Source organism: Carassius auratus, chromosome 30 (genome assembly GCF_003368295.1).
Source record: "Carassius auratus strain Wakin chromosome 30, ASM336829v1, whole genome shotgun sequence".
Taxonomy (NCBI): Eukaryota; Metazoa; Chordata; class Actinopteri; order Cypriniformes; family Cyprinidae; genus Carassius; species Carassius auratus.
In genome coordinates, this window is record NC_039272.1 from 27,146,256 (window position 1) to 27,156,424 (window position 10,169).

At 37.6% G+C, this 10,169-nt stretch overlaps 1 protein-coding gene across 1 annotated transcript in view; it reads right to left on the reverse strand.

The window, feature by feature from the left end:
- Positions 1-9,335, reverse strand: part of LOC113049835 (BDNF/NT-3 growth factors receptor-like) — a 39,861-nt gene extending 30,526 nt beyond the window's left edge. The window contains exons 1-7 of the mRNA XM_026212496.1: positions 8,382-9,335; positions 3,465-3,539; positions 3,317-3,388; positions 3,099-3,167; positions 2,860-3,005; positions 2,611-2,762; positions 951-1,086 (exon numbers count right to left, since the gene is read on the reverse strand). Of these exons, the coding sequence (XP_026068281.1) occupies positions 951-1,086; positions 2,611-2,762; positions 2,860-3,005; positions 3,099-3,167; positions 3,317-3,388; positions 3,465-3,539; positions 8,382-8,575 (844 nt within the window). The 5' untranslated portion in view covers positions 8,576-9,335. The remainder of the gene's footprint in view (positions 1-950; positions 1,087-2,610; positions 2,763-2,859; positions 3,006-3,098; positions 3,168-3,316; positions 3,389-3,464; positions 3,540-8,381) is intronic.
- Positions 9,336-10,169: the final 834 nt, after the last annotated feature.

Genomic DNA, 10,169 nt, shown 5'->3' on the forward strand with positions numbered 1-10,169 from the left:
CTACTCTCAAGTGACAGATAGATTTGCACTAAAATACAGTAAGATTCATTGGATACACAGCCTTTAATGCCCTGCTGATTTTGTGGGGTGGGTTGTGCGATCAGTGGTGGATAGTAGCAAATAATTTTACTCTTAGTACTTATGTGTGTATATACATCATTCAATGATATATCAAATATATCATATAACGTATATATATCATATAATGATATATCATTCAATCATTCAATGATTCGACATAATATATATATATATATATATATATATATATATATATATATATATATATATATATATATATATATATATATATATATATATATATATATATATATATATATATATATTATGTCGAATCATTGAATGAGTTCACAATTTGCTATTTCATTTGCAATTTTTGCAATTTGCAATCAATTAACTCTGATTTAATGATCTGGTCTGAGCAAGTCTAAAAAGTTAACAAATCACTGTACTGGTTTTATGCGACTCAAAATAAGCCAAGAACCAAGATTATTGTGGTCCTCCAGTGTGCTGACTACTAATAATTTATAATAATGTCAGACTGAGCTATAAGTCTATTATATCTGAATGACTGGGACATTAGACCCCTCTCTCTTAAAATAGTTTTTTTGAGTGTGAGGATGAAACACATTAAATTGCAAAAAAATGTATAATGATAATAATATGTAGTTCTTCCAGTTCAGTACTCTTACTCAAGACGACATTCAAAAGAAGTACTTATGCATTTATAAGTGTATACGTATGGAGTAATATTTCATCAGGGTATCTTTAACAAATACAAGACTTGTGTACTTTGTCCACCACTGGTCATGACCCACCATTTGAGCTCAAGGCCTTCTGTCACAGAGGACTGAAACAAACCTTAACTTGGGGCTTATTCTGTCAAAGCAATGCAAAGCAAATACAAGCAACACAATGTGAGTTCTTACAAAGAATATTGAGAAGGACTGAAGCCTCAGTCTGGCCCACAATGTTCTCGGCACTACAGGTGAGCTCTCTGCCATTGTCATCAGGTGAAAGGCCACTCAGAGTCAGAATAGACTGCAGCTCCAGTGTGTGAGAAATCTATGAGAAAGAAACCACAACTGTTTAAACATATTTTAAACATTTGCCATTCATGCGCTTTGTGGTTTACAGGGTATTCTGGGTTTGTGGTTGCCTGCTGACCAAAGTCAAAAGAGCTCACACACAAGTCTTTCTAATATTCTAGCACAATGAAAAAAAAAGAAAAGAAAATGATACTTTGGATCAACTTAACAAAAAATACTCCAATTTGTTACAGCCAAATGTATTATTTTTCTTAAATTGCGGTATTAACTGGAGCTAAATAATCCAAGTTCTCATTCTACACTTCAATGTATTTAATCTGTCATACAGGCTGTTGTTTTCACCATGGGTGAAGGATCCTTTAACGTAAGTAGTATAGTGAGCATTTTAAATATTAATGGAAACACAAAGCTTTTAAGGGCTAGAATCAAGCATCTGTGGTTTCAGCACTGTGATCAATCATGATATTTGAAAGCACATTATAGGATGCTACAGAGATTAAGTGTTTAAGTGTCCTAAATGTGTAAAACTGGCATAAGGAGGAGAGGTTATAACTGATGTGAGGAAGGCAGATATGTATAGGCTTAATAGAGTAAATAGGGCTCATAGTCTGTTAAAAGACTGTTTTACATCTAGTATTACATCTTAGGTTTACTTATGATTTTGTGAAAGATCTCACTATGCTATGTGTCTACAAGGAATATTAGATCTGATGCTAAAGCTCAAGAGACTTGGCTTTAAATTCAATCTTTAAATACTATCATAATTGCATTGCATGAGTATGTCCAGTTGTTACATTTGAAATAAGAATGCTAAGTTTTGTGTGTTTTTTTTTATAAACAAAATTTAATTATGGATTTTATATTTTAATTCGATAAAAAAAGTATTTTTCAAGATTGATCAAAAGTCAAAATAGAGGAACTAAACATTCTGCCAACAGTCACTCACTTTCACGTCCTTCTAAACCTAGAACTTTCTTTTTATCTTTGAAACACAACTTATTTTTTATGAAACCTGAAAGATTTCTGTCCCTCATTTGAAACTGCATTTAACCAAAACTTTCATGATTGACAACGTTTATAAAAATATTACAATGAATCAAGCAGTTTAATCCAATACTATTATTAAGCAGTTAATAAACTTCTGAGGAGACATGATTGCTTTATATTATAAACTTTAAATTTGAGCATTTTTTTACACATAAACATACTTCTAGAACATCAATCAAGTCTCATGTGGTCCAATGAGAAGTAAACGTAGAATGCTAGATAAATATTGATCAATGTTTATTTTTAAACAAAAGGATATATTAAATATGTTTATTGTATGAAGCGATTGTGCCTCTTCAGAAAACTTGGATTAAACCACTAGATTCATATGGATTTATTTTATTCTTTATTGCATCACTTTATAAACTTCATTATACATATCTAATAATAATATTCTATTCAACTTGCATTTTGTCTACAGAAAGAGTAAGAGCACTATAGTAGATTGCTATTCTGAACTAGCTTTATACCTAACAGGCAAACAGAGTGTTACCTCATGGCTGGTTGAGAGAGGAGGGTTATCACTGGAGTTTAAGCTCCAGGAGAGCTCAGGGGTCGGGGCTCCTGACACACTACACATCACTGTGGCATCACTTCCTGCCATTTGACTGACAACAGCAGGGATGACATCGACACGTGGATACTCTGAAATAATGACAGAATTGTCATGTTTGTGAGGATGATTTTTTCAATATGTCTTACCACAATTTGTGCGACTTAAAATTGCATTGGGTTTCATTACCACATGAAGGAAGATTGAGTCTAGAGAGGGCTTTTGCTCTTCCTCCTTCCAGTAGACACTGCAGCCCATCTCTCTCACTGTCATCCAACCAGACCTTGATCCAGATGTTCTTACATTCACATTGCAAAGGGTTTCCGGAGAGCAACCTAAAGCAAACCCAAACAGACTTCAGGAACAGAAAGATATATAGTACATACAGTTTTGTACATTTATTTAATAATAATAAAAAAACATCCTACAAAGTGGACAAGTTTGAATTACGAAATGCCCTCCAAGACAGTGTTGATAAGTTATTGTCTCTGAGATTCCTACAGACAGAGAGTAGAAAAATACTTAATTAAATTAAAAATAAATAATAACAGTATAGGAAATTAGTTTGAAAACATCACACATGTGCTTAATATTTGTTGTATAATTTAATTAAATTTAAGAATATAACGTATCAAAAAAGACTCACAGATATTGAAGTTTGGAGTTGTTGAAGAAGGCCATCGTAGATACATATGTCAGGTGAGTATTGGTCACTGTTCTGTGTTAGACAGTATATGCTCACTTAAGTAAGTTTCATTAACATTTGGCATAACTATACAATTTCAGATACTCACAAATTCCTGAGATTTGAGTAGAACTTCATATGGTCCTCACTGATTGTAAGTAGCCTTTTTTGATTTGAGATGTATCTGTGGAATTGAAAGGAATGATTAGGCACATTAGATTCATAAACACAGTAGCATTGCGATACTGTGATACACATCCACAGTTTGAGGTAAGTGAGATTTTCTGATGTTTTGCTAGAATTCTTATGCTCACTAATTATTTTAGTAAAAACACCAATGTTGTGAAATGTTATTGCAGTTTAAAATAACATATAGTTTAACATTTTATTTGTTACTGGGAAGGCGAAGCTGTAATTAGTCTTCAGTGTCACATGATCCTTCAGAAATCATTCTAATACTAAATTAGTGCTCAAGAAGTATTTTTATTATTATTATCAATGTTGAAAACAGTCGTGCTGCGTAATCCTTTTGTGGTTATCCTGATTTTTTATAAATAAAAAAGTCACAATTTGAATGTTATTATTGTCAATTTATTTTTTTATCAATTTCTTGCTCAATAAAAAGGAATCGATTAAACTGGTTTTAAACTGTATTCTGCCTATAGTTCAGATAATATTATTTTACTTTGGTACCTTGTCAAACACAAACTTTTGTGACATTTACACAGCAGTCCGATGTACTACACCGGTTTCTATTAAGAGTAATAGTAATATTACTTGAACATACAATTTAACTAGGCATGGGCCAAACATATAAAATCAAGGCGAGCTGTTTTCAATCCGCACTGGTATGCGAATACATAGACCAAAAATGGAATAGCATTGAGTCAGTATCAAACAGACCATATTTACAGAGAGGGCTAAAACAGACACCCTGTAATACAAAATTATTTTAACAAACTGTCACCTTATAAACAAGTTAATAAAGGTGCGCGTGGAAAACCATGATTTCACCAAAGCACGCACATTCCTGGAGTGGGTCCGCTGAACCTTTGTCGTGGAAACGGAGTGACATATTTGCGTAGGCACCGATTCCTATTGCTCTGCAGACACGTTAGACTACTCCCCAACTAACCTATACACAACAATTCATGTAACAATGTATGCATAAACTTAATTTCATTCGTTAATAACAGAAGTTTATGAGCGTATCCTTCACGGCAGGCCTAAAAGCAAAACCAAGACAGTCTCTCAAGTCAACTCGTCTGTCAGCGCAGGCACTCGAGCAGATCAGATCAGATCTGATACATCTCTCGAGCAGATCAGATCAACACTGATACATCTCTCGAGCAGATCAGATCAGATCTGATACATCTCTCGAGCAGATCAGATCAACACTGATACATCTCTCGAGCAGATCAGATCTGATACATCTCTCAAGCAGATCAAATCAGATCTGATACATCTCTCGAGCAGATCAGATCAACACTGATACATCTCTCAACAGATGAGATCAGATCTGATACATCTCTTGAGCAGATCAGATCAGATATGATACATCTCTCGAGCAGATCAGATCAGATCTGATACATCTCTCGAGCAGATCAGATCAGATATGATACATCTCTCGAGCAGATCAGATCAGATCTGATACATCTCTCGAGCAGATCAGATCAGATCTGATACATCTCTCAACAGATGAGATCAGATCTGATACATCTCTTGAGCAGATCAGATCAGATATGATACATCTCTCGAGCAGATCAGATCAGATCTGATACATCTCTCCAGCAGATCAGATCAGATATGATACATCTCTCGAGCAGATCAGATCAGATCTGATACATCTCTCGAGCAGATCAGATCAACACTGATACATCTCTTGAGCAGATCAGATCTGATACATCTCTCAAGCAGATCAAATCAGATCTGATACATCTCTCAAGCAGATCAGATCAGATCTGATACATCTCTTGAGCAGATCAGATCAGATCTGATACATCTCTCGAGCAGATCAGATCAGATCTGATACATCTCTCGAGCAGATCAGATCAGATCTGATACATCTCTCAGATGAGATCAGGGCCGGGATTCCCAAAAGCTTCTTAATCCTAAGAAGTTAGTAAAAACGATCGTACTACTGATCTTAATATTATGGTCTGTTTCCCAAAAGCATTGTAACTTAGTAGCACTTGAAAATCATCGTAGATCTACGACTTCTCTGGAGTAATCTTAAAGCCCTAAGTGCATCGTAAGAAGACCGATTTATGCAGTCACCTGCAGGACAATCAGCAGATTACACCTTTAACTTGATTCAAGTGCAATGTGATTATAATATAAGGATTTGATTGTGCTTTACTGTGAACTTTTTGAGTCGTTTTCTTATTTTTGTTTTATTAATTTATAAATGAAATGATTAAAAATGGCAGAAATATAGAAATACACATTTAAATTAAATGACTGAAAAAAAAAAGAATAAAAAAAGAATAAAATAAGTAATGTAGGAAATGTTTCAAAGACTGGGGGAAAAAAATATGTCAATGACTTGCTGAAGTGCACGAAAACCAGCTATGTATTTGATCTGAAATAAGGTCTCACTCTCAATCTCTACACTGTGTATAAATAAATTAATTTAAATTAATTTATGCATTAAGCAGATGCTTTTATCCAAAGCGACTTACAGTGCATTCAGGCTAACATTTTTTACCTAACATATTAAAAAAATATATAGAGTATATTATATATTATTATGTAAAGTATAATATTATAAACTATATATTTTATTGTGTAATAGTTATTATATCCAAGTTGTCTCTCTGGAACGCAGCATTAGGTTAACGTCAATAAACGATAGTGTACTACAATTAAGACCCATTCTAAAACGTGACATTTCAGCACTTGATAAACGGACAGCGACTCCTAAGTAGCATTTAAAGCACAGCTACGTGCAACTGTGTTAAGTGCATTGTTGGGAAACGCAAGTGAAACAATAACGAACGATCGCAAAATTACTTGTAGAAAACGCTCTTAAGCTCTAAGATCAATCATTATCGGGAAACCCGGCCCAGATCTGATACATCTCTCGAGCAGATCAGACCAGCCCTGATATATCTCTTGAACAGATCGGATCTGATACATCTCTTGAGCAGATCAGATCTGATCTGATACACCTCTTGAGCAGATCAGATCAACACTGATACATCTCTCGAGCAGATCAGATCTGATCTGATACACCTCTTGAGCAGATCAGATCAACACTGATACATCTCTCGAGCAGATCAGATCAGATATGATACATCTCTCGAGCAGATCAGATCAGATCTGATACATCTCTCGAGCAGATCAGATCAGATATGATACATCTCTCGAGCAGATCAGATCAACACTGATACATCTCTCAAGCAGATCAGATCAGATATGATACATCTCTCGAGCAGATCAGATCAGATCTGATACATCTCTCGAGCAGATCAGATCAGATATGATACATCTCTCGAGCAGATCAGATCAGATCTGATACATCTCTCGAGCAGATCAAATCAGATCTGATACATCTCTCGAGCAGATCAGATCAGATATGATACATCTCTCGAGCAGATCAGATCAGATCTGATACATCTCTCGAGCAGATCAGATCAGATATGATACATCTCTCGAGCAGATCAGATCAACACTGATACATCTCTCGAGCAGATCAGATCAGATATGATACATCTCTCGAGCAGATCAGATCAGATCTGATACATCTCTCGAGCAGATCAGATCGGATCTGATACATCTCTTGAGCAGATCAGATCAGCCCTGATACATCTCTCGAGCAGATCAGATCAGCACTGATACATCTCTCGAGCAGATCAGATCAGATCTGATACATCTCTCAAGCAGATCAGATCAGATATGATACATCTCTCGAGCAGATCAGATCAGATCTGATACATCTCTCGAGCAGATCAGATCAACACTGATACATCTCTTGAGCAGATCAGATCAACACTGATACATCTCTCGAGCAGATCAGATCAACACTGATACATCTCTCGAGCAGATCAGATCAACACTGATACATCTCTTGAGCAGATCTGATCAACACTGATACATCTCTCGAGCAGATCAGATCTGATCTGATACATCTCTCGAGCAGATCAGATCTGATACATCTCTCGAGCAGATCAGATCAGCACTGATACATCTCTCGAGCAGATCAGATCAGATATGATACATCTCTCGAGCAGATCAGATCAGATCTGATACATCTCTCGAGCAGATCAGATCAGCACTGATACATCTCTCGAGCAGATCAGATCAGATCTGATACATCTCTCAAGCAGATCAGATCAGATATGATACATCTCTCGAGCAGATCAGATCGGATCTGATACATCTCTCGAGCAGATCAGATCAGATCTGATACATCTCTCCAGCAGATCAGATCAGATATGATACATCTCTCAAGCAGATCAGATCAGATCTGATACATCTCTCGAGCAGATCAGATCAACACTGATACATCTCTATGAAGCGGACACTGTATCTTCACCGATATGCATCTAATTGCGTTATGTGGTCAATTTATACAATCTAGTGTAAGGCGATAGTGCTGTCTATTTTGTCGTTTTCGGGTACAGAAGTCAGCTAAGGTGAGTCAGCAACCGCACAAAATATTTCTCTGAGTGACCATCTACTATCAAAAGAAAACCCCTTAGATGTGCTATCTTGCCAACTTATTGCTTATTTCCCTTGCCCCCCACCCTTTATTCATCCTCTCTTCACATAAACACAAGACGTGATATCTGTTGCACATCTTGTTTGAAGCTCACATCCAAGGACGCTCATAAAGGAAACAGGCATGTCATGGAATAGCAGTACACTAAACTTATTTTGGCCCTCGACTAACTGAGGAATCTACCCACACACTCGCAAGCACACACGCGCGCATGGTTTTTTTTTTTTGTTTTTTTGTTTTTTTTACGCATCCGTGATGCTGGAGCAGGTCTCCCGGTTAATTTCTCCGCAACACTCCACTTACATATCCGTGATGTTTTCCATGTCAGACTCCGACATCAAGACAGGGAAATCCTCGATCCCTGGATCTTGATCGATACACGAGATCCTCGAGGTATTGCAAAAGCACGACCCAGGACACGCCGAGCTGAGCCTCAGCAGCCCGAATAAAAGCCCACACAGCCCCAAGCGAGCCATTCCACGAACCCCTCCGGTCATGTCAGGTCTGGAGTGGTGCGTGCAGCGTTGTCTAATGTCTTGTAGTATTTTCAGCAATTCCAAGATGAGACTCCGTTGCTGTGGGATGCGCAAAGACGTTGTGCGCGTCTTGAAACTGTCATGGAGTGGCCTTATCTGGTATCCATAGAAAGGTGATAATACAGCGGGGAAATGTTTGCGTGCCAGTATGTTGCGTTATCCGGACTTCGCTTCTTCCAGACGCTGTGGAGAAACGCGTGGCCGCGAGCTGCGTGTGTCTACGGGCTGCGGCGGTGACGCTGACGTCTCACATCCAGCGCTGCCCAAGGAAATAAGCGAGACGGTGTGCGTGCGTGCGCGCGTACATCAGCGCGCGAGTGAAGAGGCAGCAGCGCGTACCTGCTGCAAGCGCCTATAGATTACACACCGCATCTTCCTCAAACATCGTTGCTATAATTACATGTGGAGGGGGACGTTAAAGACGCTCTCGGCGATGCTATATCGGCAATAATTGATTACCTGTGTTGTCAATGGGTCGATCTTTGGGAGATTTATGTTGACAGGGATTGGGATAGTTTTTATGTCGAATCAGGAAATTACTTGATCATTTTCATTCGTTTTTTTTTTTCATCTGTTTAACAATTCTGCCTGAGCTCGTTGTGTTGCTTTTCCATCGTGCTCTTTTCAACAATACCACAACTTCATGAATAGCGATTACAGGAGCGTGACGTGCTGTTTGACGCACAAGATGTGCTGCATCTAGAAAAATAATTGCTAAACAAAAATGACCGGATGTTTTTTTTTTTTTTACTGGTTATGCCAGTTTCGCATTGCAATCGCGATGTAGCCTATGTAGCCTAAAAGGTTATTAATAATAATCTATCACTTTAGCGTGTTTACCGAATTATCGGTCTGTTTGAAGGGAACGGCGAGGCGCGGTGATGGATTCGGAAAATGCACCTTTGAATCTCACATTTGACAGCAATGCTTGCATTTCTACGTCCTTGAGAAATAAGTTAGAGCCCAGCTGCGCTAGATTTCAGGCGTTATATAAACATTTTGATTTTGTTTTTAGGAAGAGTACACACTGAAGGGCCTTGGTTTAGAAATCACTACAACGCAAGCCAAGAGATGAAGTGAAATGGAGAAATGTGACAAACTGTTATATTTTTACCAGGAGGGCGCGACAAAGGCAACACATTTTTTGTCATGGTCAATTTGAGCAGGATTGTCATTTTACACCAAAGATTATATTGCCATTAATAAACAAGCCTTTTGATCTTAAACCAAGGAGAACTGTATAAGACAGGATTAGTCCGATCAGTTTTTTTATAACAATACCCTGTGACCCAAACCGGTAAGATGTGAAAGACATGAGAGGGTGCACCATTATCGACTGTAAATCTGTCACTACAAACGGTGATAAAACAAAGTGTCATTTTATTTATGGTAGGGCACACAAGACAAGTCGAGTGCTTCTCTGTTGCTATGACGATAGTCTAATGTAAGCGAATGTTAAGGGGCGGGGCAACAGTGCTTAGCTGACAGCCCTTTACCCAATTAGATTCTTAGGTTTTATATTGACAGTCATTTCAACCAATACATCCGCGCGTTT